We start from the raw sequence: 27,975 nt of genomic DNA on the forward strand, positions 1-27,975 counted from the left end.
TCAGTAAACTGTCACCTTTACAGAATCAATCAAACAGAATCAACAGATCTTTTATTTCAGCTTCTCAGCTCCCAGGTTTGTCTCCCAGGTGAATAAGACAGATGGAAGCTGAGACAGTGAGTACTGAGCGCTGTAACTGTTGTAACTGTCGTTGTGTTGTTCATGTGAAAAAGTGCAGCTAACGGTGAGGAAGCTGCAGAGCAGAAACCCACACAGCCCGTCTGCTGCAGGAAAGGAAGTGCTGGTTGGCTCTCAACAGTTTTTTCTGAGTCCTAATAACCACTGAGAACAGATTCATATCTGCTGCTGTACACACTCATCAACTCCTCTCTGTGTGGACATCCACGTGATGCCCATGACGGTCGCCATGACGACACTATGAAGCTCCGCCCTGTTATTTTACACAGCACTGTGTCACTTCACTTGAGACAGTACTGCAGTATTAGTTGAAGTACATCTCTGCTGGTGGGTACTGTGTGTATTTGTACTGGAAAAGGTTTGATGTGTCATAGAAATTAAATGATTCAGTGAAATGACAGAAATGTAAGGAGACGTTTAAGGCTTCAAATCACAGTCGAGGAGTTTTGTGGATTTGTCCTTTTGTCTTTTCATCACAGCTGTTCAACAACAGATAACAGTCTGTGCTACTAAATTCACCACCAGCCTGAACGTGTTGCTGCTCACATGAATGTGTGTTTCTATTTCTATCACACGGCAGCTTCAGTCGAGCCGTCAATCGGCAGCGGTGGCCTCATCTGTGAGCCGCAGGGGCTGATGGGAGCTCTGAGGACCTGTTAGAAACCACGTGGCCCTCGTCTGATCTGGCAGCTCGTCCTGGTTTGGCCTCAGCTGCGTCAGAGCGCCACTTCTCCCCAGGTTCACCAGAGGAAACACCACTGCACAAAATGCTTTTCCTCCCAGCTGCTGCTCTGTGCTGTCTGTGTTCAGGTGAGTGTTTCCAGCCAATCAGGAGCCAACAAAGTCCACCTGGAACAAACACTGTCACACTCACCTTCATCTATCTGTCTGCTTCTCTACAGCGCTGGTTGCCATGGCAGCACAGCTGATTCAGGACGATTTAACATTGACCAGGAGAGTTGATGGAGACGTCTCCTTCAGCTGTCGAGGAACTGAGCAGTGTGACGACAACTATGTAGTCTGGTACCAGAAGAAAGACACAGAAACATTCACAAGGATTCTTGATATTAGCAGGAATAGTGGTTCCGTAGATAAAGGGTACAATCATCCTCAGAAAAATGATTTCTCGGCTGTGAATAATCAGAACGGCTGTGAGTTGAAGATCCAGACAGTTAAACTCCTTCATTCAGCCACCTACTACTGCTCCTGTGTGAAGTATGATCCCCACAGTGAGAAATGATCCGAGCAGCCTGAACAAAAACCAACAGATGAACAGACGTCAAACAGTGTTTGTGACAGGAAGAGAGCAGTAAACCACAGCCCAGGTTCACATGTTTCACCTCCATCTCAGCCACAGTCACAAACACACTGAACTGAGGGATTTATTTCATATTCTATTTATTTATATGTTGATCAGATATTCCAGCAGGTTTATTGTTGTTTCACACAGAGAGGAAAAAGGAGACAAACACAAACACAATGAGAAAATAAAGAGGAAAATAATTCAATTACAAACTCAAACATAATCCAGATGAATCAGTAAAACAACAAACATACTTCAGAATATTTCAATAAAATGATATCAAACAGAATCAGATATTTACAGCCCAACGTCCTGCTGCTGAATAAAGTCCATCCGTCCCTCACAACACTAATGTGCTCTGAATGAAAACACTTCCAGCAGCACTTGTTGTTTAACACCTTTCAGCACATTTCACCACATCATTTCACTTCAGGACATTTTAAAAGACAAATCTTGGACACATAGTAAGTAAGTAAGTTTTTATTTAAAAGCACTTTTCTCAAAACAGCGTTTGCAAAGTGCTGTACAGGGAACCGTAAAGATAAAACATCATTAAAAATATCATTAAAAAAACATAAATGTAAACAAAATGAAATAGATAGGATAAAATGAACCAAACATACATGTACAGATATGTGCAAAGAATAATTACAGTTGTATTGTAGGGAATGCAAGAAGGTAGAGATGGGTTTTGAGAAGTTTTTTGAATATATTTAGTGATTCAGCTGCTCTGACAGAAGAGGGCAGACTGTTCCAGAGGGATGGGGCCCTGACGGCAGAAGCATTGTTACCCTTAGATTTGAGGAAGCAGCGGGTACAGATAGGAGGCCGAGGTCAGGAGATCTGAGTGGTCTAGAGGTGCAGTAAGGGTGCAAGAGTTCAGAAATGTAGGGAGGGGCAAGACCATGAAGGGCCTTGTATGTGAGGAGTAGTGTCTCGAAGTCTATTCTGTATTTTACTGGGAGCCATTGAAGGGATGCAAGAACTGGTGTGATGTGGGATCTGCGATTGGTTTTGGTTTGTAGTCTGGCTGCAGCGTTTTGTACGAGCTGCAGGCGAGACAGGGCTGCACGGCTGAGACAGGTGAAGAGAGCATTGCATTAGTCAAGGTGAGAGAAAATCAGGGTGTGGATTAGAAGTTCAAGATGGCTGGTTGTTAGCATCGATTTGATTTTTGAGATGTTCCGGAGTTGGAAAAAGCAGGATTGTGCAAGTTTGTTTATGTGTGCTGGTTAGAGGCCTGCAGCAGCCACAGATACTGGATTTATTCTCTGTTATCTGTCAGAGTGTTTGATTTATTGATTGCTGTCAGGATGTTCACAGATTTTCTATAAATAAAACAAAAAAATGCTTCTAGAATAACTGACCGACCCGAGTTTGAACAGAAAGCATTCAGAATCCTGTCAGACTGACAGAATGGCAGGATTCAGAGGAACAATGGTCCAGAGAGAGTCAGAGAAAACTTCTTCATCAAAGCTCCTGAAGATCATTTGTAACCTGCGTTACAGCAACAATATTTACACATTTGTATTTTCTGTGGTTTGCCAACAAAACTGTGTAAATACAAATTCCAGGTTTCTGTAACAATTTGTCAGATGTAATGAAAAATTAAGTTTTAACTACAAACTAAACTCTCAGGACTCTTTTTTTCTGTGTGGCTCTGTGCTTCTATAAATTCAGAGTCAGATTGCAGAGCTAAGTCAGTTTCTATCAGTCGGTCGGTTTCTATTTCTATCACACGGCAGCTTCAGCCGAGCCGTCGATCGGCAGCGGCGGCCTTATCTGTGAGCCGCAGGGGCTGATGGGAGCTCTGAGGACCTGTTAGAAACCACGTGGCCCTCGTCTGATCTGGCAGCTCGTCCTGGTTTGGCCTCAGCTGCGTCAGAGCGCCACTTCTCCCCAGGTTCACCAGAGGAAACACCACTGCACAAAATGCTTTTCCTCCCAGCTGCTGCTCTGTGCTGTCTGTGTTCAGGTGAGTGTTTCCAGCCAATCAGGAGCCAACAAAGTCCACCTGGAACAAACGCTGTCACACTCACCTTCATCTATCTGTCTGCTTCTCTACAGCGCTGGTTGCCATGGCAGCACAGCTGATTCAGGACGATTTAACATTGACCAGGAGAGTTGATGGAAATGTCTCCTTCAGCTGTCGAGGAACTGGCCAGTGTGGCTACTATGTATACTGGTACCAGAAGAAAGACACAGAAACATTCACAAGGATTCTTCGTATTAACAAGAACAGTTGTAACATAGATTACAGGTTCGATCATCCTCAGAAAAATGATTTCTCACTTGTGAATAATCAGAACGGCTGTGAGTTGAAGATCCAGACAGTTAAACTCCTTCATTCAGCCACCTACTACTGCTCCTGTGAGAAGTATGATACCCACAGTGAGAAATGATCCGAGCAGCCTGAACAAAAACCAACAGATGAACAGACGTCAAACAGTGTTTGTGACAGGAAGAGAGCAGTAAACCACAGCCCAGGTTCACATGTTTCACCTCCATCTCAGCCACAGTCACAAACACACTGAACTGAGGGATTTATTTCATATTCTATTTATTTATATGTTGATCAGATATTCCAGCAGGTTTATTGTTGTTTCACACAGAGAGGAAAAAGGAGACAAACACAAACACAATGAGAAAATAAAGAGGAAAATGATTCAATTACAAACTCAAACATAATCCAGATGAATCAGTAAAACAACAAACATGCTTCAGAATATTTCAATAAAATGATATCAAACAGAATCAAATATTTACAGCCCAACGTCCTGCTGCTGAATAAAGTCCATCCGTCCCTCACAACACTAATGTGCTCTGAATGAAAACACTTCCAGCAGCACTTGTTGTTTAACACCTTTCAGCACATTTCACCACATCATTTCACTTCAGGACATTTTAAAAGACAAATCTTGGACACACAGTAAGTAAGTAAGTTTTTATTTAAAAGCACGTTTTTCAAAACAACGTTTGCAAAGTGCTGTACAGGGAACCGTAAAGATAAAACATAATTAAAATTATCATTAAAAAACATAAATGTAAACAAATTAAAATAGATAAGATAAAATAAACCAAACATACATGTACAGATATGTGCAAAGAATAATTACAGTTGTATTGTAGGGAATGCAAGAAGGTAGAGATGGGTTTTGAGAAGTTTTTTGAATATATTTAGTGATTCAGCTGCTCTGACAGAAGAGGGCAGACTGTTCCAGAGGGATGGGGCCCTGACGGCAGAAGCATCGTTACCCTTAGATTTGAGGAAGCAGCGGGTACAGATAGGAGGCCGAGGTCAGAAGATCTGAGTGGTCTAGAGGTGCAGTAAGGGTGCAAGAGTTCAGAAATGTAGGGAGGGGCAAGACCATGAAGGGCCTTGTATGTGAGGAGTAGTGTCTTGAAGTCTATTCTGTATTTTACTGGGAGCCATTGAAGGGATGCAAGAACTGGTGTGATGTGGGATCTGCGATTGGTTTTGGTTTGTAGTCTGGCTGCAGCGTTTTGTACGAGCTGCAGACGAGACAGGGCTGCACGGCTGAGACAGGTGAAGAGAGCATTGCATTAGTCAAGGTGAGAGAAAATCAGGTGTGGATGAGAAGTTCAAGATCGCTGGTTGTTAGCATCAATTTGATTTTTGAGATGTTCCGGAGTTGGAAAAAGCAGGATTGTACAAGTTTGTTTATGTGTGCTGATTAGAGGCCTGCAGCAGCCACAGATACTGGATTTATTCTCTGTTATCTGTCAGAGTGTTTGATTTATTGATTGCTGTCGGGATTTTCACAGATTTTCTATAAATCAAACAAAAAGCTTCTAGAATATCTGACCGACCCGAGTTTGAACAGAAAGCATTCAGAATCCTGTCAGACTGACAGAATGGCAGGATTCAGAGGAACAATGGTCCAGAGAGAGTCAGAGAAAACTTCTTCATCAAAGCTCCAGAAGATCATTTGTAACCTGCGTTACAGCAACAATATTTACACATTTGTATTTTGTGTGATTTGCCAACAAAACTGTATAAAAACAAATTCCAGGTTTCTGTAACAATTTGTCAGATGTAATGAAACATTAAGTTTTAACTACAAACTAAACTCTCAGGACTCTTTTTTCTGTGTGGCTCTGTGCTTCTATAAATTCAGAGTCAGATTGCAGAGCTAAGTCAGTTTCTATCAGTCAGTCGGTTTCTATTTCTATCACACGGCAGCTTCAGCCGAACCGTCGATCGGCAGCGGCGGCCTTATCTGTGAGCCGCAGGGGCTGATGGGAGCTCTGAGGACCTGTTAGAAACCACGTGGCCCTCGTCTGATCTGGCAGCTCGTCCTGGTTTGGCCTCAGCTGCGTCAGAGCGCCACTTCTCCCCAGGTTCACCAGAGGAAACACCACTGCACAAAATGCTTTTCCTCCCAGCTGCTGCTCTGTGCTGTCTGTGTTCAGGTGAGTGTTTCCAGCCAATCAGGAGCCAACAAAGTCCACCTGGAACAAACACTGTCACACTCACCTTCATCTATCTGTCTGCTTCTCTACAGCGCTGGTTGCCATGGCAGCACAGGTGATTCAGGATGATTTAACATTGACCAGGAGAGTTGATGGAGACGTCTCCTTCAGCTGTCGAACTTACCAGTGTGACTACAGCGATGTGTTCTGGTTCCAAAAGAAAGACACATTCACAAGGATTATACTTATTGAAATGACCGATTGTAGTGTAAAGTCTAGGTTCAATCATCCTCAGATTAATGATTTCTCAGCTGTGAAAAATCAGAACGGCTGTGAGTTCAAGATCCAGAAAGTTAAACTCCTTCATTCAGCCACCTACTACTGCGCCTGTTGGAAGAGTTCCCCACAGTGAGAAATGATCCGAGCAGCCTGAACAAAAACCAACAGATGAACAGACGTCAAACAGTGTTTGTGACAGGAAGAGAGCAGTAAACCACAGCCCAGGTTCACATGTTTCACCTCCATCTCAGCTACAGTCACAAACACACTCAACTGAGGGATTTATTTCATATTCTATTTATTTATATGTTGATCAGATATTCCAGCAGGTTTATTGTTGTTTCACACAGAGAGGAAAAAGGAGACAAACACAAACACAATGAGAAAATAAAGAGGAAAATAATCCAGTTACAAATTCAAACATAATCCAGACGAATCAGTAAAACAACAAACATGCTTCAGAATATTTCAATAAAATGATATCAAATAGAATCAAATATTTACAGCCCAACGTCCTGCTGCTGTATAAAGTCCATCCGTCCCTCACAACACTAATGTGCTCTGAATGAAAACACTTCCAGCAGCACTTGTTGTTTAACACCTTTCAGCACATTTCACCACATCATTTCACTTCAGGACATTTTAAAAGACAAATATTGGATACATGTCAGCTCAGGACTTTGTCCTTCTCGCAGCAGCTCATTAGGACGCTCATCTTGTTGGACACATTTCCATCAGTTTCTTGTGGATGTCTCTGCTTCCCAGAGGATGTGTTATGTTTGGTTACAAGAGTGTACACCCAAAGCAGACACTGAGGCAGGAGTTGAGCACAGGGTAATTTATTGACTTCACGTGGAACTAGCAGGTGATAATGTGGAAAGTCCCAGACTAAGTCCCTGTCTTGTGTCAGCAGCTCTGGCGAGTGGCAAGCTCCGCCCAGCTTCTCAGGCACCTCTGCAGTTCACTGAAAGACAGGGGCCTGAGCTACGAGACATGACATATAGCGGTAAGGTAAGGTAAGGTATACAGGTAAGGATGCGGGCATCTTGAATGGGGTTGATTATTCTATCTACCTCAAATCGGCAAACAAAGTGTTCTCCCCATGCAGCTGATTTCTCAGCTCCATACTGGGAGGAAAACAACACCTTTTGTCCCAGATGGTACTGGGGAGCAGGGACATGGTGATGATCTGCCAGCTGCTGACTGTGCCAGGTGGAATGGGTGATGAAATCACAGGCTGACCTCCAAACCAAACTGATTGATATTATCTTGGACAGAAGAAACAGTGATCTTGAGGTTTCTGGACGGCAACACATTCTGGCCTTTAATTCAACTAAGTTTAAATCTAACCTGTTCCTCCTCCTTGTGTGACTTAGGGAATGCAGACAATACGGGGCTCACAGCTCCAAGGGACCTTGAAGCCAGCATTCAGCTGTGTGTGGGTCAAAGGTTAGCAGGGGACAAGGCCACTATAGGGACTAAAATGGAGCCTGACTCCTGTGTCAGATGGAGGATGATATATAAAAACACATACATCTCCAGAAAAGGATAGAGGGCTCATTTAGGTAATTTAGGAGTACAAGACTGAAGGAGTGACAGTAACAGATTTAGTCATTTATGGGAGATAGACCACCTCCTTTTCTAGTTGATTGGATAGATGGACATTCAACTCACCACAGTGACCAATTAGGAGTAAGCAGGTACTGCCCAAGGGACTTTAAGAAGGATCCCATGAGTAGAGACTGGGGGTGGCATTTTGGTAGATCTCCTGAGATCGAAGGCGGTAGGAGTTCTGATAGGGCAGAGGGCAAAGCTTTTGGCATTACTTTGCCCTAGATTGGAGAACACCAGATGTGTGGCCACACTCTGTTTGGATGCTAGGCTATCTGAAGTCTGTTTTAATAAAGATTGCTCTATCATTCCACCCAGCCTTGCCTCCGCAGAATTCTTTTATCAACCTACTACACGCTGACACCTTTGAGGAAGACAGCCCAGAAACTACAATCTCACCCTCCTGGACGGAGAGAAGATGCAGTTCATAGGTGGGAGTTTCTTTTTTTAAGTATTTATTTTGGCCTTTTATGGCTTTATTTGATAGTTCAGCTAAAGAGGTGACAGGAAATAGGATGAGAGAGAGGTACGTGGGACGCCCACTCTACCAACTGAGCTAAACGGTGCCCTGCGGACGGGAGTTTGACCAAGGGGATGTAGCAAACCATCTTGGAGAAACAGTCCACAATGGTGAGAATGACGGTGTGTCCATCTGAGAGAGAAAGACCAGTGACAAAATCCTTTGTGGGACCTGGGACAACTGGGAACAGGCAGAGGCCTGAGGAGACCAGTGGGGGAGTGATGGGATGACTTGCTCTGGGCATACACAACACAGGCTGCCCCAAACTCACCCATGTCCTGAGCTTGGCCAGGCCACCAGAAGTGCTGGTGAAGAAAGTACAGTGACCGCTGGGCTCCAGGTGAACCTGGATGAATGGCACCACTGTAACACCTGGGACCTCCCCTAGTATGAAGAGGCGATTCGATGTACCTATACCAGGGTCAGGGTGACTGTGTTGGACCTCTTGGACTGTGCTCTTGATTTCCCAGGTGGCTGCTCTAGCGTTTCAGGGGAAAGGCACGATGGGCTCGGGGTCACACGCATTGTCAGATGTAATGAAATGTATATAAAGTTACACAAAATTGAATCAGGCCTTTGAAGCAGTTTTAAGCACTTCCCACCATTCAAAACATTAACAGTTGAATAAGCTAACATGACCTGAACTAGAGACGACAACACCTGGCTGTAACCTGTCACAGTCGTCCATTTTCTGTGTTGGGTTTGTGCTGCACTGTTTGTTTCTTTCTGTGCTTGTTGTCCTTTCAGAGGTGCTCTGAGAGGCTCGTGGGGTTTTCCCCTCAGCGGAGCTGCTGACACACACACACCTGCATCAGGTTGGCAATCAGCACCAGCTGATAAGCTCTGGTCTACACTCTACTGTTACGACCTGGCTCGTGGGCAATAGGCTGATTTGGTTTACCTGCAAGTTGACACACATGACAGCCACAGCAGAACTTAGCTACATCTGATTTCAATCCGGGCCAAAAGAATTGTTTGAGAATTGTCACTCCTAAATGTCCAGACCATTGGCTTTCATGTGCTATGGTCAAAACATGCTGTCTAGTTTCCAAAGGTACAACTACCTGATAGACAGCATCCCAATCAGAATCAGTAGAAGTTAAATGGGACCACTTACGAACTAGAACCTCCTTATCTAACAGATAAGATCTTACTTTTTCATCGCTTGCTTTACCATTACTCACCACACTTGAGAAGCATTTCTGTAATGTCGGGTCGGCCCTCTGCGCAGCGATCAGGCGCTCTCGGGTGACTGGGAGTGCCCCATCACTGGGTGACGTTGAGCCTGGGCTGGGAAGGCATCCCAGCACAGCAAACTCATCCTGAGATGTAGCAGGATTCACCACCTCTTTCTCCACCTCAGCTTCATCTGAAACAGCTGACATAAACACACTGTCAGTTAACAGGAAATAAAAGACATCATTTTCACTCTTCCTCACACGAGCACGTGTGATGGCACAGGTGGGAAACACAGTGGACGGTAGCTGAGCTACTGGAGATGATTCATCACCCATCGGTGAATCTAACACTTCCAGTGCAGGGTTGACTTTACCTCTGGCAATGTCGTTACCCATCAGTAGAACGATCGCCTGGATTGGCAACTCGGAACAGACAGCGTCAGGAGAAAGTCCAGTAACTAATTTAGATTGGATGTGGACACTATGTGCTGCTCGAGGAAGATATCCCATTTCAATGCCGCGTAATATTGAGCCATGACCGCAGGCTGATTGTTCAGAAAATGGAAGCACTGTGGCCAGAATAACGGACTGAGAGCAACCTGTGTCTCTCACGACAGGCTTAGAGTGCTGGTCAGCAGGCTCCTCTGTGAGAGAAATAAGTGTGTTGAAAACAAACGGCTTAAAACAAACGTCAATATCTCACAGCTTGTCACACTCAGAGATTACACAAGACTCAGCTTTAATCAACCCTACACCTTTAGGCTGGGAAACACGAGCAGATTGCTCCTTGTTTTTAAGGACCAAACAGACAGAGATTATATGATCTGTCTGGTGACAGTAGAAGCACTTCCGCTCTGCACTCTGGGCAGACTAGGAAATGAAGGAGCAGAAACAGGGTTACAGGGTGTGTTATGAGGAGGGGTGTTATGGCGTGACCCCTCAACGGGACCTGAGGAGAAAGTAGCCTAGTGTGTTGACACATACTCATCCGCTAAGACTGCCACTTCAGACAAGGCACTTGCTTTCTGCTCATTGAGATACACTACAATGTGCTCGGGCAAACATTTCTTAAAATCCTCTACCAGAATTAACTCCCTCACTGAGTTAAAGTCATTAACTTTACAAATAGTGCTCCATTTATCAAAAAAGTACTCCCTTCTTTCTAGCAAACTCAACTTAATTTTTACTCTGAGCTTTCCTGTGACCTCTAAATTTCTGCCTATACGCTTCAGGGACTAACTCGTAAGCATGAAGAATTGCAGTCTTCACAGCACCATAACTCAAACTGTCTCCTAAGGAGAGGGTAGCAATGGCATCTTGGGCTTTTCCATGAATTTTACACTTAAGTTATAGTGACCACACCTCAGCCGGCCACTGCAATGTAGCCGAAATACACTCAAAAACACCAAAATAGGAGTCCACTTCAGTCTCACGAAACACAGGTGCTAAAGCAATATGCTTACTAAAATCAAATGCTGTTTTACCAACATAAGTGGAGATGGTGGAAAAAGGTATCATACCTGAACCAGCAGGTGTGCCTCGAGTCTCAAGCTCAAGCTTCCGCAGCCTCACAGCTTTGTCAGCCTCAATCTCCAGCTTTTTTACTTCCAGCTGAAGATGGAACTGTGCCTGCCTTTCACAATCCTTTTCCTGGGTTTCCAACTGGAGATGGGCAAGGTGGACCTTCAGTCAGGCCTCGTCTCCAGAGCCAGTACTGAGGGGATGGATCATAGCGAGGAAGTGTGAATGGTGTTTTCATCCACCCACCTGCCTCGACTTCCACCCTGGAGGCTGTTTGTGCCTCAAGGCTTTGGTCCTCCTCAGCTGGAGCTGGGATGCCAACAACAATGGCAGCAGATTAAGTTTGCTCAGGTCCTACAATCACTCCTTGTTCCACCAACTTATCAATTACTAGAGCTTTGTGCTTCCTTTTCAATGGGTGTTTAGTGAAAGTGATTCCGAAGTGGATTGCAATTTGGCCTAACTCATCCTTCCGAGAGCTATCTATATGATTCAAGGTAGGATTGGCTACAAAGTACCCCAAATCAAATCGCTCAGCCACGGTGCACACTTACCCAGCTGCACTCCCTTACAAATTGTCAAACAATCAATCAACCAATGGAAATGCTCTGCCAACAAATAACTTGCACTGGGACCTCAATTAAGAGTGATCCCGGATGAGCCCCCATTTTTTTTTTCATGGGGAAAAAGTAAGAAACATGAACCAGAATGTTTCTGGTAAAATTGCAAGTTATTTATTTGCAGGGTGTACAAAAGGAACATGCTTTTGGATGCTGCTTAACTCAAGAAATAGATTGGTTGGTGTCAGTTAACCCCACTAAGATCCGTGCCCAATTTCCTTACCACAGTCCACAGATTAAGGTAACACAAGAAACACAAAGATTTCACACTTGTGGATTACTAACTAAAGCTCCTACAGAAGTAAACACATTTACCACAGGGGAGCACAACACATGCAAGGCCAGTTGATCAAAGGGCCAAATCATAACTGAGAGCAGCTATTTAAACAGAGTGATGGTCTGGAGGGCGGTTGATGGTTGGGGGAGATTACCAGACGCCGTACCGATCAGATACACATACCCAGATAACGGAGGAGGCCGTATCACCTGCTTAGAGATGATTTTGTCAGTACTGAGAAGTACATGGCCCCTGCTTGTGCTAATCTCTTTAAGAGTTTTCCCATGTTGTTTTTTGTGCCCGTCTCAAAGAGATCTAACTCTCTTTTGCTTTTTGCCCTCAGTAATCTATCTTGTTTCCATCTACCAGTGGCTCTGATTCCAGTTACCAGGCCTTCAGCATCTCTGAAGCCAACAGCCTTGTCCTGAGCCCAGGGGAAAATGTTACTGCTCAAAGCTTGCTCCTTTAGGGCTATGGAGCCGTAAAGGAGCTCAATGAGAGTTCTCATTTGAGTCTCGTTTTAGTCTTTTTTGGTCTCAAACATTTCTCATTTGTTCCTCCTAAAATTCCTTAGGAGCAATAGGTGGGAGTCAGTGATATGGTGCTGGGCTGCTGTAAAGAGTTCCACAAGGCAAGGCAAGTTTATTTGTATAGCACAATTCAGACACAAAGCAACTCACAGTGCTTTACTGGAGCATACAAATTACATTAAAAGACTGTAAAAATGTTTTTTGAAGACATTAAAATTGCATTCAATAACAAGTAAGAATACATTAAGAAACACACATTAAAACAAGTAGGCTAAAATAGAAAAGGTTTAAAAGAGACAAGAATAAATGTCACAATGCAGTTTAAAGAATTGAAATTGCTTCAGTTAAAAGCAGCGGCAAACAGAAAGGTCTTCAGTCTTGATTAAAAAGAGATGAGAATTGGAGCAGACCTGCAGTTCTCAGGGAATATGTTCCAGATATGTGGTTCATAATAACTGAATGCTGCTTCTCCAGGTTTAGTTCTGACTCGAGGGACTGAAAGCAGACCTGAACCTGAAGATCTCAGAGGTCTGGATGGTTCATGACGTGGCTGCAGATCAGAAATGCATTTTGGCCTGAAAACTTTCAGTGCTTTATAAACCAACAGCAGGATTTTGAAATCTATTATTTGACAGACAGGAAACCAGTGTAAATATCTAAGAACTGGAGTGATGTGATCTACTTTTTTGGTTTCTTGTTCAGATGTGAGCAGCAGCATTCTGAATCAGCTGCAGCTGTCTGATGGAGTTTTGGGAGAGTCCTGCAAAAACACTGTTAGAGTATTCGAGTCTGCTGAAGATAAATGCATGGACACATTTCTCCAAATCCTGCAGAGACTGAAGTCCTTTTATCATGGATATATTCTTAAGTCTTAGTGTGGCTGCTGAGATTTAGGTCTGAGTCTATGATTACACTGAGGTTTGTGTCTTGGTTTGTAGTTTTATACACTACAGATTGAAGCAGAGATGGACAAAACACACCTCCTGCACCTGGTGCGGTGGCACTGACCGCTTGTCTAATTTTCTGAATTTTGGCAATGAAGAAGGATGCAAATTCATAACAGGCTTTGTTAGATAGAAGTTCAGAGGCTACTGGTACAGGAAGTTATGTTAGCCTGTTGACAGTAGCAAACAGGGCACAAGCATCATTATTGTTTTTGGTGATAATGTCTGAGAAGCGGGACTTCCTGGACCTTTTCAGTTCTTAAATTTGACATTCCTTTTTCCATTCTGATGGTGCAGAGAAGAGACAGAAACATCCATAAACCACCCGCTTGCATTTGAGTAAGTCATTAAACCAATACTAACACCTCTTCCTTTTTTATGCATTCTAGTTTCACTTATGAAAGAGAAGTTTGGAGGGTGAAGTTTGTTATCCTGGTCAACCAAGTTTCAGTTTAAAACATAAACATGTTTTAATATGGCTAAACCAACTGTGCATTTTTTTTAAACAACAGTTTGCAATAAATGTAACAGATTGGAAGATTTAGTTAGACATTCATGCTTCTCAGCAAATTCACCACTTTATGCACTGTTGGCTAGTTTATCTACACCAATGCATCATATTCTATAAGAGTTTATTCAGCTGAAGAAGAATGAGAATTTAGTCAACACATGAAGGAACACTTCATCCTTCAGTTTATCACAAACGTTCAACATCAACACATCTTGAGATTCATGGTTTTCACTGGACAGGAAGGTGATGAAAATCTGTAATCTGAAAGGTTAAAAGTAACTAAAGCTGTCAGACAAATGTGATCGAGTAAAAGGTCAAGTATTTGCCTCTGGGTAGAAGCATAAAGTAGCATCAAATGGAACTATTCAAGTACAGTGAATCAGTGAGTCAGTGAATTTAAATTGAACATTACAACACTGCATTTATATCTCCTCAACGGTTGAACTGTAAATAGTTTTATTAATTGCACATTATCAGGCCCAGAGCCACTGTCCTTCAAAGCTCTAACATGTAGTTACCTTTACATCTAAAGGGGTCTTGAGGCTGAACTCATGAATATCAGCTGCCTTCATTTCCCTGAGTCACCTCAGACATCATCACAACAGTTGCCCCCCTGAGAGATTTGGCAGGAGCTGCCACTGGAGCTGGTGGAGCTGTCAGAGTCAGGAAAACAAGAGGTTACAGAACCACAGCCACAGGAGACTGATTCAGCACAGGAACTGGAGACAGCTGCAGCTCAGCTCAGACAGGTTGCTGCAGAACAGGAACAGAGGACTGCTGCAAGGCAGAGCAGGAGGCCGGCAGCTGGAGGTCTGGACGGGGATCAGGAAAGACCGCCGGTCCGGCTCTGGAGCCAGTCTGCTGACCTGCAGACAAGGAAGCAGGAACAGGTGTCCACTGGGCCGCAAACTGAGGACCAGGAACTGGTGGACCTGCTGGTGGAGCTAGATAACAAGTCAGAATCAACCAAGTCAGTGAATGAAGTTCATCCTCTGGGGACCAAGAATGTCTGTAGAAAATGTCATGTCAGTCCATCCATCCATCCTTTGGTCCAGGTCCAATCCATGTGGACTAAAGTAGTGGAGCGACAGACATCAGCATCCACAGAGCAACACTGCTAGTGTGTCTAAAAAGACAATAAAAGAAGAGACAGTCATGTTGATATGAACATTAGAGAAACACATCATGGAGCTGAAACATGATCCTGCTTCATCATTTGGACTCGTTCACCTCAGCCGACACGTTCAACAGCGCACAGGTTTTTGTATTACTCTGTCTCACTGTGGGGGACTACTACATCTTTGGGTCTGGAACTAAACTGGTTGTAACAGGTAAGAATAAAGCTTCATTTTCCTTCAGTTGTTTTATTGAACAAGTGTAAAATGTGTTTTTAATGAGTTTCTGCTGCTTCAGGCTTTACATGTTAGTTTGTTGATAATTAGTAGAGAATTCTTGCAGCCGTGCAGCTATTGTTCCATAAAAAGGTTCATAACTCCTGAAAAGATGTTTAAATCTCACTGCACAGCTGAAGTTCTTCTTTATTTCTGCAGGAGATCAAACTGATTCATAGAGAAAAAGTTTGATATTGACAGTGTGTTACAAATATACAGTATTTGATCCTCTCAGTAATTCAGCACCATCTCTTCTTTTTAAGAAACAACATCATATGTGATATTAAACATCATTTAATATATGTCAGTAAATATATTTGAAAAACATATAACTTTAAATATGTTGTATAGGATCATTAATAATTCATTAATAAATGGTCAAATGTGTTTCATATGATGGTACAAATGTCGTTTAGTGTGAGATATATTCATACATGAAGACAAACACATACTGAACATGATGTTATAATAAATATAATATATGCACATAAATTTATATATTTCAAGATGTGATATCAGATGTTATATAATGTTACACACGTATATGTGTTTCCTTGTTAATCTGATTTTAATGTAAGTATAACAATTAATAGTAAATGAAGCCTTGCACAATTTAAACATAAATATATTGTGTAAACGTATGATGGTAAATATTGTGTATATGACACTGCAGATATTATAATTCAACTGAGACGCGTTATATATTCATTTTATATTATATTATATATCATATTATGTTACAATAATTACATTTTAAATTACATTTCTGATTTTAAATCTCAAACTGCATCAATACATTGTATTTTATATGATGGTACAAATGTCTTTAATTGTAAAATATATTTATACATGAAGACAAACACTGAAGATGGCATCACAATTAATATATAATAAAGAAATTATACTACAATATAAAAAAACATTATATTTTGAAAAAAAACACTTCACAGTATGATATACAATGGCACTTGAAATTATATATTTTCTATGCTGATAGACTTTTAAATATTTTGAATATGATAATAAATATATTCACTAATAATTTAACATATCATTTAAACAATGAAAAATAATAATTCCAAACCTAATTTCAAATAAGTATCCAAATAAGTAAATGTATGCAGCACATGATGGTAAATATCGTGTACAACATACTGTTTTTAAAAAACTTATATCATGTTATGTTATTCGATATTGTATTCTAATTTATAATATAATATAATTATGACATTTGATCACTAAATGTGATGATCAATAAATGATCACCTGTCTTCATCTTATATTACAGAGCATTTATTATTCAAATTTAACTAAACATTTCATTGTGACTGTGTATAAATATTAAAATACTGAAAAACAAATTATTGATATTGTTGATAAACTGTTTTTCTTTAGCAGCTGGACTAAAGTACAGGATGTTAAATCTGTAATATGTTAGACATGTTGTAATCAACTAAAAACTATTTTATGTGAATGTAAAAATATATTTCATTATAAGATATATATTAACATGATATTTAGAGAAGGTCTTAAATTTTGCAACGATCATTATCACAATTATATCATGATTCATATAATTACATCAACAAGTTTTACCTTCTCTAATATTGAATAATGTCTTTATTCAAGCTAGTCATGTGAAAACATGTATTTGTAATTTAGTAAATTTAAGAACAGCATGAAATTTAAGATGCATTTTTAAAAAATATTTATAATATGTGGTGGATAATGTAAATATTAAAATGTCAGTTTGTATCAAACTTTAGGGTAAATATGTCCTTTATTATAATCTGTCTTTTATCATGATACTGATGAAGATTTTCCATTGTATGAAAATATGATGTTATATTATTATTAGTAAGACTCATAATAATGATAAATGTGCAGATTGAAAGAAAGAAGTGCTGAACACATGATGTTGTTTGTCCCCATATAACATATGATGACATGACATGATGAGTGTGTTTGATGTGCAGGTGAATCCAGTCTATGTGTTGAACTTTGTGCTGTATTGATGAGTAGTTTAGTGATCAGAGTCCATGTAGTTTCCAGGATCACACTGAATGCAGTGCAGTGCTGGAAGCTGCTGTTGACTGTGTCAATGTGTGTCTGTGCTGCTTGTTGCTGCTGTCAAACTTCAGATGAGCAGGTAGTGAAGCCCGTGGTGAGCGTGTACCCAGCAGCATCCAGAGCCCACCTGGAGGGGAGGAGCTCCCTGCTGTGTGTGGCCTCAGCCATGTTTCCTCCTCTGGTCCGCTTCTCCTGGAAAAGACGAAGGCAAGATCAGGTGGAGCAGCTCCCTGCTGAGGGAGAGCAGCTGGAGCTCAGAGAGTCAGGACGCAATGTCGCCATCTTGCTGGTTAACAGGGACGATCGCCATACGTATAAATACCGCTGCTCCGTCCAGCACGAGGGGGGCACAGTGGAGGCCCCAACAGAACAAGGTAATGAAGGCTTGGTGACTGTGTTCAGCAGTGATCCAGCTTCATGTGGAGACGCTGTCAAAGAGAGCAGAGGAGCAGTGGACTGACATTTCTTTTGGCCTCTTTTCTGTTTCAGAGGTTCCAGCTCTTGGACCATGTCAGCACCAGGTGAAGCTGCTCTGTGTGCTCTACACAGTGCTGATAGTGAAGAGTCTGGTGTACTGCTGTGGACTCTCTCTGCTGAGGATCCTCTGAAACAAGAGACCGTCCACCAGCTGCTCACATGCTGACTGACTGTTTCCTGCTCGCCTTTTCTCACCATCAGATCTCATCAGTTCATCTCATTAGCCCTTCTTAGATAGGAAAGACGGCACATTTGCTCCAAGGTCAGGGCGGCAATGTGTCGGCCTGTCTTTCTAAAACCGAGGCGTAATATTCCTCCTTTTCCAAAAGCCGCCTCTGAGGAAGGCATAAACTTGTGACGTGACGTGAAGCTCAAGTTGGGCTGTGAACAGTGACCTAGAATTTGTCTTCAAAATAAGAGCTTTACATTGCACCCCATATGAGTTTAGATCTGGGTTATTAGCTGGGAGGCTTTTAATTTGAAAGTAGCGACCATCCTTAGCTTGCCGACAGCTGTGATCTGCTGTGTTTTGGTTTTAATACTCCCAGGCTGTGGGTCGCACAACAGTGCTGGTCATTTACACCTCCACCCATTTCACGCAGATGCCGGCATATTTCCACCTCGTTTTTAGATAGCAAGGAGGCAGAAATAAGTGTACCCTCAGAGGCGGACCAAAACAGACCCCCAATTTGCCGCCCTCTGTCTAAAACCGCGGACCGAGCTGCCAGAAGGACGACAAATTGGCGGCTTGGTGCTCTGTCTAAAAACGGCCAGTGATCACTTTGATCAGCAGTCACAAATGTCAATGTTCATGTTTTGTGGTTGGTTGTAAAATGAATCTTTTGATGCACAGGTTAGATTCAGTCATCCTACATATATAAATACATATATACACATATATATCTGCAGTGACTGAGTATAAATTCTGTGGTATAGTGTTATTTTCATCCTCTAGTTTATTTCCACTTTGAATTGTGACTTGTGTAATAACAGAACATGAAGCTGAATCATTAGCTGTCTGCTAGATATTTGATTGTTTTAGTATTTTTCTCTTCTTGTCTTTCTTTTTAATACATTATGCAGAGTGTGGCAGCTTTGTTCAATTCTTTCACTGTAACATTCTCAATAAAGTGAAAAATCACAGTGTGTGTTTTAGAAACAGTTTGTTTTTATGGATTTCAGTTTGTCTTCAGAGCAAATCATCAGAAACAGAATCAACTTCATGGACCATGTATGTTGACGCCTACAAGTCATTTGACTCAGGTTGTAATTAGCTCTCGATATACTTTCACACAGCAGCCAGAACAAATGTAGAGGAAGATGTGAATATTAGCATACAGCTAAACAAGGACAACAAAGCTAAGAAAGAGAAGCAAACAGAAACATAGAGCTATTATATACAAGTCAGTAGGTGTGGCTGTGCCACCAGGTTCAGTGCTGAGCCCCTTTTATAATTGTGTCAGTGTGGATGTCAAACTCTACGCTGATGACACTGTTGTTTCCACACATGAACAAACAGCAGAGCGAGCTGCTTTCAAGCTACAACTGCTATAAAATGATCACACAGCAGCTTCATCAGTCGCCTTCCAAGTTGGTGTCAGGCTGCAGAAACTGTCAGTAAACTGTCACCTTTACAGAATCAATCAAACAGAATCAACAGATCTTTTATTTCAGCTTCTCAGCTCCCAGGTTTGTCTCCCAGGTGAATAAGACAGATGGAAGCTGAGACAGTGAGTACTGAGCGCTGTAACTGTTGTAACTGTCGTTGTGTTGTTGAAGCTGCAGAGCAGAAACCCACACAGCCCGTCTGCTGCAGGAAAGGAAGTGCTGGTTGGCTCTCAACAGTTTTTTCTGAGTCCTAATAACCACTGAGAACAGATTCATATCTGCTGCTGTACACACTCATCAACTCCTCTCCCTCTCTGGATTCATAGTGTCAAATAAACTAAACTCACATTTCACAGGTGTTAATAAATGAAGCCACAGATTTTCATGAAAATGTTGCTGAGGTGATCATGAAATTAAGCTGATAATAAATAAGTATTCTGACATTTAGTTTAGAAATATAACTTTAGTTGTTTATTAAATGATGTCTAGTGGAGTTCAATGTAACTGCAGTGTCAGATTCCAGCTGGAAGCCTTAAAAGAGAACAGATGTTAACACACAAGCTTGTTTAATCAATTTAATTTTATCTAACTGTATATAACTGTGACACTTTAACTGTTCTCATAGATGATCTCCTGCATGAGCACAGATATTGTACTGTAGCTCCCTCCCCTGGCCAGAAGTGACTGTAACATGTGAATGATGCGGCTGAAATGAACTGAGGACAAAATAAAACATGTTATTGATCAGATCTAAAATAAAGACGCTTTTACATTTTAACTCTACATGAAAACTATGAGACTGTTTATGTTTCATATACTCATTTACCCACATCAGTAGAATAGATCAGATCAGCCTAAAACTTTAAACTGTGTATTTGTTTCACTGTCTTTACATTTTGACTCCTGTCTCTTCAGGAGTAAAAGCAGCTGACAACCCTTCAGGTGTAAACACACGGGTGTGAACCTGTCTGTCAGAAAAGGAGACTCGCAAATTCTGGTAAACACAGTGTCATACCCACCGGAAGCAGTAGATGGCGGTATTGTGCACCGAATGCCGACTGCCTACCGCAAAAAAAACACAAAGAAGAAGAAACCCGGAAGTCACCCTCGTGTGTTGGTGCGGTGGAGTTCCCAGCTGTGAGACTGGAGCACATTTTATCATTAAACACATTAAAAACACGGTTTTTAGAGGACTCTGCTGTCTGAATAAGTAAGTAGACGTTTGACATTGGTCACCTGGTGTAACTTGTTCCTGTCGTCGTCGTGGCTTTTAAGAATATTTGAGCTTTTTAGCTGTTATTTACTGTTGTTTACACTAAAATATGTGGAGTTCAGTTAGCTTCCAACGACGTTAGCATAGTTTGACATGCTGTAGTCAGACATGCGTCGCACCACAGTTTAGATGGAGTAGTTTCGCATAAGTAATTTATTGATCTTAACTTGGTAACGTTGAGTATTTCAGCCTGCTCAGTAGTTACCCGGCGAGTCTAACCGACTGCTAGTTACTGCGCAGCCAGATAAGCTAGCTATGCTAACAACCAGCGTTGATGTTACATACATTTCAAACAGCTTTATTTATATTACACATTTCACACATGTGGTAAATTATAGTGCTTTATAGAGTTATGAATATTATAGTGAGGGTAAAAGATGTATCATGACAAAGTGCCAAAGATCAGACTAAAGGTAAAAGATTTTAGTTTGAGTCAAGTTAAAGGGAGACCAGATTTGTGTGATTAAAAACTGGGGACATTTCCAGTTCAGCTGAGAATATTTCATTAAAACATCCAATATTACTGTCTATGAAAGGTTACCTACTGTAATAAAACTATGGAGGAGCTGTAACTTAAAGTAGGCGACTTAAAGTGTGAAAAGTAGAAGCACTGATGCTTCAGTAAACTGTTTTCATGTCAGTGTTTTACTGTTTATCTGTTGTTTTGTCATTTTACTGCTTTAGATGTTTACGGTTGAGTTCGTTTTAAAGATGAGCTATGTAGTTATCAGGAAAACATTTATTGAGCAGAGAAATGTGTTAATTCATATATTTTTTCTGCCCAAACAAACTAAATAATCAGACTAAATAGACTCAATAATGCACGTTATAGCTTCACCTTCTGGCACCTTAATTTCCTCCAAGAACATCTTGTTTATTCAGTCTTGGCGAAAAGTTTGTATTATTATCTTATTAACAAACATCGCAGCTAAAAGATGATGTCTCTCCTGTTCAACTCTGTTTTCTTTGTCATTTATGAGACTAACTTGAATTCCTCTGGGTTTTAACTCTATGACCGATGAACTAAAGCAACAGGAGGAATCACCTTGGCCTCTGGAAATTTGACGTGCTTCTTTCATTTCATTTTAAAGTTTCAGACCCCAAATTGCATGTTGAGAGTCCTTCGTACACGAGAGGCAAAATCCTTACCCCCTAGGGAACCAAACACAAAAGTGTAGAAAGTGATGAGATAACACGTTAAAAGATTTGCGTTGATACAACTGCAGGTGTGCTGTGAGATTTTGGCTTACCCTCTGGTTAATGTGGACACAAATGGTTTGAAAACCACTTGACTAAAGGGTCGAGTAAATAAGTGTTACACTTCATGATACAAACTGTCGATTTTTAACTGTATGAATGAGATGGACTTTCCCTTCCGACCTTCAGGTTGCCATGGCGTCCTACACCTGTATCAGCTGCCGAGTGGCGTTCACAGACGGCGATGTGCAGCGAGCGCACTACAAAACCGACTGGCACCGCTACAACCTGAAGCGCAAGGTGGCCGACATGCCGCCGGTCACTGCTGAAAACTTTCAGGAGCGCGTCCTGGCACAGCGGGCGGCCGCTGAACAGCAGCTGAGCGACGCGGCGGCCACTGAGGGCTGCGCCGTCTGCAACAAGAAGTTCTCCAGCACCAACGCCTACCAGAACCACCTGCAGTCTCACAAACACCAGCAGGCCGAGAAGCAGGCCGTGCTCGCCGCCCAGAGGAAAGTGGAGAAGATGAACGAGAAGAACCTGGAGAAAGGACTCGGTGAGGAGAAGGTGGATCACGACGCCAGGAACGAGGCCCTGCAGCAGGCCCTGAAAGAGCTGCAGAGGCCGAGCCCGGCCAAGACATCAGAAGCAGTGAAGCGGGAGAGAACGGAGAGGCTGGAGAAACCTCCGCGGATGATGTGGCTGGAGGAGCAAGCCAAGAGGCGAGAGAAAGAAGAGGGAGCCACAGCTGGGGAAGGTAGGGAGGAGAAATCAAGCAGACTTCTTCTTTTGTTATCTATAAATGAACCAAATCTTGATCACATCTTGCAGAGATCGCCTGGAATCTTTGTTTTTCTTACAGTTTCTCAGACTTTCTAGATGCCAGACAACTCTTGGAGATATGGATGAAATCAATGTTATGTAGGATTTATGTTCAGTAGAGCGAACTATGTTCCAATTTACTGTCACAAGAGTTTTGAATTGTTCAGCAAATATCAATAATTGTGCACTTCTCATGGCCGAAACAAGCGAGATAACAGGTAATCTCACATTGTTGTATCCTCCCCCAAGAAAAATCCTAAATTGTAGATAATCAAACCTGAGTGTTGATATTTCAAAGCCCTTCAAACATTCGTTGTGGTAACATACGCAGACATTTTTTGTATCATCTTCCTCTGAAACTTAAAAACTGCCTGTGACGTGTTAAGCTGAACGTTATCAGCTCAGATTTATTAGTAACATGTCAGATTCCAGTGAAAGATGATAATTCAAGTACTTTGATTGTTTCCAGGCTGGACTCTGTTCTCTCCTCTGTTCACTTTGACAAATGATTTCTCAGAGTAATTAAAGTCTGTTGTTGAGCTTTACCTCCCTCAGTAACTGCTGCAAATGTTTTTGTGTAATGAGACGGTTAATTATTGCTTCTTGTTAAAGACTGATTAGAGTAATTAACTCTCATTAGAGCCGAGATGAAGCTAGTCTTAATTTGCTGTTTGAAAAACTGACACCATGTTCCAATAAAAAATCTCCCAGAGGATTGGGAGGACGTTGACGAGGAGGAAGACGATGATGAGATGGAGGATGATGAAGATGAAGAGGAGACCATGGATCAAGAAGGAGACTCTGCATCTCTGTCTGAACCGAACCCTGCGGCCCTGCCGGGCTCCATCCCCGTCACCGACTGCCTGTTCTGCTCCCACCACTCCAAGTCACTCATGAAGAACGTCGCCCACATGACCAAAGTCCACGGCTTCTTCATCCCCGATGTGGAGTTCCTCGTCGACATCAAGGGCCTCGTCCGTTACCTCGGTGAGTTTGAGGTGTGACGCGGCAGGACTTTCACCTGTCGAGGCTCCATGCACTGTATTGTCAATTCACAAATCATCCTTATGTTTTTAGTTTAGGACACATTTTACCCAATCCAGTGAAAAATAATATGGATGACGTTTCGATTAAACACAAAGATGATTGAATTTAGCTCCGAGGGCCAAACTTTTAAAATTCATAACTACATCATTATTATTTACAGCTACAAGACTTCCAGCCTGATCTAATTTTGTTCTGTCTTGTGTTGCAGGAGAGAAAGTCGGAGCTGGAAACGTGTGTTTATGGTGTAACGAGAAGGGAAGATCGTTCTACTCGACAGAAGCGGTGCAGAGTCACATGACAGATAAAAGCCATTGTAAACTCTTCACAGACGGCGACGCTGCGCTGGAGTTTGCAGACTTCTACGACTTCAGGTAATAAAGACTGATGACGAAATGATCCATCGTGCCCTGTACAGATGTAACAGCAGCTAAAGGCACCAGGAGGCATTTGTGCTGCATCTTCATCCTTCTGATTCACAGATTGTTTTGGTTTTTTGGCAACAGGAGCAGCTACCCGGACAGGAAGGAGGGAGAAGACGCTGAAATGGACGACGAGGAGCTGCCTGATGACAAAACTCTGGAGTACGACGATGAGACGCTGGAGCTGACTCTCCCTTCAGGTGACATGAAATGTGTTATTACAATCAGCAAAATTCAAAAGTTGAACATACCGTGAACAAAAGCGCAGAAATTAGGAAGAACAAACAATTCAAACGGATTTTAAAGGTATATATTTATATTTAGAAAAACATTAGCGACACACAGGTTTGCATTCTGAGTTAGACAGGATCTGTTAGAAGTTCAGCAGTTAAAGAAAAAAAGACAACGTAACCAGAATTATTACTCAAAAAGTTATATTGTGTATCTTTTAAAATAAATGAAATAAAAAATAACAGTAATTTGGCAGCTTGTGACTTCCTACATTTAATTTGTTGATAAAAATAAATGTCTGTATTTCTGCGTTATTCCCCATCAGTGTCAAATACTCATAATTAACCTTGAAAATTACAGGTAGTTATTTTAGCTCTAAACGATCTCCTGCAGGCCTCCACTGTGTCAAAGACACTAAGTAATATTAATAATAATGAACTTTTAATTTTATAGCACTTTTCAAAACACGGTTATTAAGTGTTATAAAGGTAAAGATATAAACAACACACATTTAATAAGAAAACAGGAACACATGGAATGGTACAGAACAATCCAGAAATTTACAACATGTCACAAATAAAAACTATAAAACAAAGTGTAAAATAAAGGAACATAAAATACAAGAGGGACACAAACAAGACCAGCAACGGATTCACTATCGTAGAGCTTCCTTATGAAAGGTTTGTTTTGAGGAGAGCTTTAAAAGACGGAGCTGAATCTCTTCAGATATTCAGTTTATTTTTCATAAATATGATGATTTAATAAATTGAATAGTCGGTGAACAAAAATCTACTTCACTGATGTGAAGGTTCGCTGAATTTCTGTATCTCGCATCACTTAAAAATGTAATACTTTCAGGTTTTGGAGCGTCAGTCAGACTAAAACAAGGAATGTAAAGATGTGAGACATTGTGAGATAAACTTTTCACTATATTCTGACATTTAATTAAGTAAACAGTCAGTGGAGAAACACACATCCACAGATCATGACATTAGTTGAAAAGTACAGCTCTGAATTAAATGGTAATCTGTTTGTGAGGTAATTAGGCAGAGCTGGCTGTTCAGGGTTTGACTCTCAGTGTTGTCATCAGTCTAGATAACAAATAAATCTGCATCAGGCACTAACATGTCGACAGCAACAACATATAGCTTCTGTTCAGCAAGAGAAAATGTCTATATACCTATATATATTACCAAGAGTCATTAAGACATGGATATGTCTGTATTGTTTTACTGGAAATGGTAATAAGATCAGAATCCAGAAACAAACTCCTGACATACTGACAAAGGACAAAGTGGCTCCACCTGTTGGCTGAATGAAGGAACTACAGAATTGCATCTACACACAGTAACGTTTCCTCCAACATGGAGAAGCTGTGAACACTGACTAGTTTTATTCTTAATCTCCTGAAGAACAAGTAGAACTAAAGTGTATTAAAGTGATTCTCCACCAGAAATGTCTGATGATGTTGACCTCCTACAGTTTGTCAATGAAATCTACTACTATTTAAAATACTGCATTTATTATAAATTAAAAGTTTAGGATTATACTAAATGTCTCTTTACGACCACAAACTTGGATTTGTAATTTGACTAAATCTGTTTGAACTGTTGTTGTTTTGTGTGAAGCTTTAAAACTGTCTGTGTGTTCATGCTTCATGTTTACGTATCGTAACCGACCGTTCTCGCTGTGTTTCTCCAGGTGCAAAGATCGGCCACCGCTCCCTCATGAGGTACTACAAACAGCGGTTCGGAGCCCAGCGAGCGGTGGTTCTGACCCACAATAAGAACGCTGTTGGCAGAGTCCTGCGGCAGTACAAGGCTCTGGGCTGGGGAGGAGAGGGAGGTAAGATTCAACCACGACCTTCAGGCAACATGAGAGTAGTTTGTTTGTTTCAGAGTGCAGATTTTGCACAGCTTAAGATCACCGTAAGCTTCTTGTAGCAGAGGACCGAAGGCCGAGTGCTGCCCACTTCATTTAAATTAAGTTTAATGACAACAACACTTCAGGTTTTAGACCTTCATCAGCTTGTCTGATCTCAGAAGAAAGCTTGCAGCAGAATGACTGTTTGCTCCAGTTTTCTGAACAATCAAACCCAATTTCAGTTGTTTCTGTGAAGCTTTAGGACTTAACATGCATGAGTAGAAATATTACTAACAAATCAAGAATGAAGTTTGATGCCTTTTCAAAGAGAGGAGGAAATCTAGTATTTCCTAAGAAGAGAAGATTTTAATCTTTTGTAATTAAGGCTGTCATGATACCAGAACTTCACTGGACAATTATCGTGTCCAAAAGAATAAACGATGACGATATCATCGGTAAACGCTCTCAAAGTCAACTCAGTTTTGTTTGTCGTGTGTTTAGCAGAGAGTGTGTGTAACCATCCATGTCGTTATGTCGTTTCAACATGATTTTGCACGTTAGTAGTAAATCAACATGTATCAGCCACACACCAGCTCGCTAACAGTCGACTGTCGGTGCAGCTTCTTCTTGTTTTCTGTCATGTGGCATTTCAACATCACTGAAGAATTAAACCGGATGCCTCAGTCGACTGTTGTCGAGAAGTGAGATGGAGGGTTCATTTTTTTGTTGTTGCTCTAAAGACTTGAAGTTTATTTCACTGAGTCAGATTCTTAAAACCTTTTATGCAAATGTCTCGTTGTCTCTATTAAAAAAACGCTATTCTTTCTACTTCTGTTGTTATAAATGTGTTTTCCTTCTTCTGTCGATCCACAGTGAGTGTGGTAGAAAGAGCTCCCCCTTGTGTTTGCTTCTCATCATTCCCATAATAACTAAACAGCATGATGACACGTCTGCACCCTCATGTTGCCCCTCCCCTCTCTGTCTCTCAGGCAGCGGCTTCTATCAGAAACAGAAAGACATGCAGTACGTACAGATGATGAAGTCGAAATGGATGCTGAAGATGGGCATGAGCCACAACGCCACCAAGCAGAAGCACTTCAGAGCCCAAGTCATGTTCTAAACTCGGGCCGGAGGAACCGAACATGAGGTCAAACGTGACGGACGGGTTGATTCTGAAATTGAAGCTGTGTTACAGCCACAGAGACAGAACAGATGAATAAAGTACGGGATCAGATATCCAGTGCAGCGAGAGAAATATCCAACATGTTGATCATGTCATGTCAGTTATGTCAAAGCAGCCATGTTGTTTTCACGTTCGTTAACACTGACGGAGAGAAATCTGTGCCAGTGTCTTGGGATTTTTTATTTCAAGAGCGGCAACATTATGATTTTTCTTCCTAATAGGAAACAACATTTCCAAATGTAATTCTGCTTGAAACTGGCTTGAATAAAAGTCGTTTGATCGATGTCCGCTCATAGACAACCACAGCTGTAAGATTATTCTGAAACTATATGGAATGTTAAAGCTACATTAGATCAGTATTGAGGAGGCAGTTGGAGTCTAATCGTTGACATAACACAGTTTTTTGATTAATGACAGGATTACATCTTTAACATGCTTGTTATACAACCAAACAAATAAATATCTTTCATATTTATTGGATACGTGGCCGTCTTTCCTCCCTACTAATTTATTGTTTTCACTCTTTAG

At 41.5% G+C, this 27,975-nt stretch overlaps 2 protein-coding genes across 2 annotated transcripts; both read left to right on the forward strand.

Annotated features, from left to right (window-relative positions):
• Positions 1–3,373: 3,373 nt before the first annotated feature.
• Positions 3,374–18,890, forward strand: LOC119010683 (immunoglobulin lambda-1 light chain-like). The gene is made up of 6 exons (XM_037083040.1): positions 3,374–3,416; positions 3,509–3,818; positions 11,978–11,984; positions 15,158–15,197; positions 17,399–17,778; positions 17,819–18,890. Exons 1-6 carry the CDS (start codon positions 3,374–3,376, stop codon positions 17,933–17,935), a joined length of 897 nt encoding a protein of 298 aa, XP_036938935.1. The 3' UTR covers positions 17,936–18,890.
• Positions 18,891–20,465: 1,575 nt separating this feature from the next.
• On the forward strand, positions 20,466–27,927 carry znf622 (zinc finger protein 622). The gene is made up of 7 exons (XM_037083006.1): positions 20,466–20,622; positions 22,072–22,639; positions 23,416–23,691; positions 23,960–24,122; positions 24,255–24,370; positions 26,103–26,246; positions 27,254–27,927. The coding sequence occupies exons 2-7, from the start codon at positions 22,078–22,080 to the stop codon at positions 27,382–27,384; spliced, it is 1,392 nt and encodes a 463-aa protein (XP_036938901.1). The 5' UTR covers positions 20,466–20,622; positions 22,072–22,077; the 3' UTR covers positions 27,385–27,927.
• The last annotated feature ends 48 nt before the right edge of the window (positions 27,928–27,975 follow it).

This window comes from Acanthopagrus latus, chromosome 21 (genome assembly GCF_904848185.1).
Source record: "Acanthopagrus latus isolate v.2019 chromosome 21, fAcaLat1.1, whole genome shotgun sequence".
NCBI classification, from domain to species: domain Eukaryota; kingdom Metazoa; phylum Chordata; class Actinopteri; order Spariformes; family Sparidae; genus Acanthopagrus; species Acanthopagrus latus.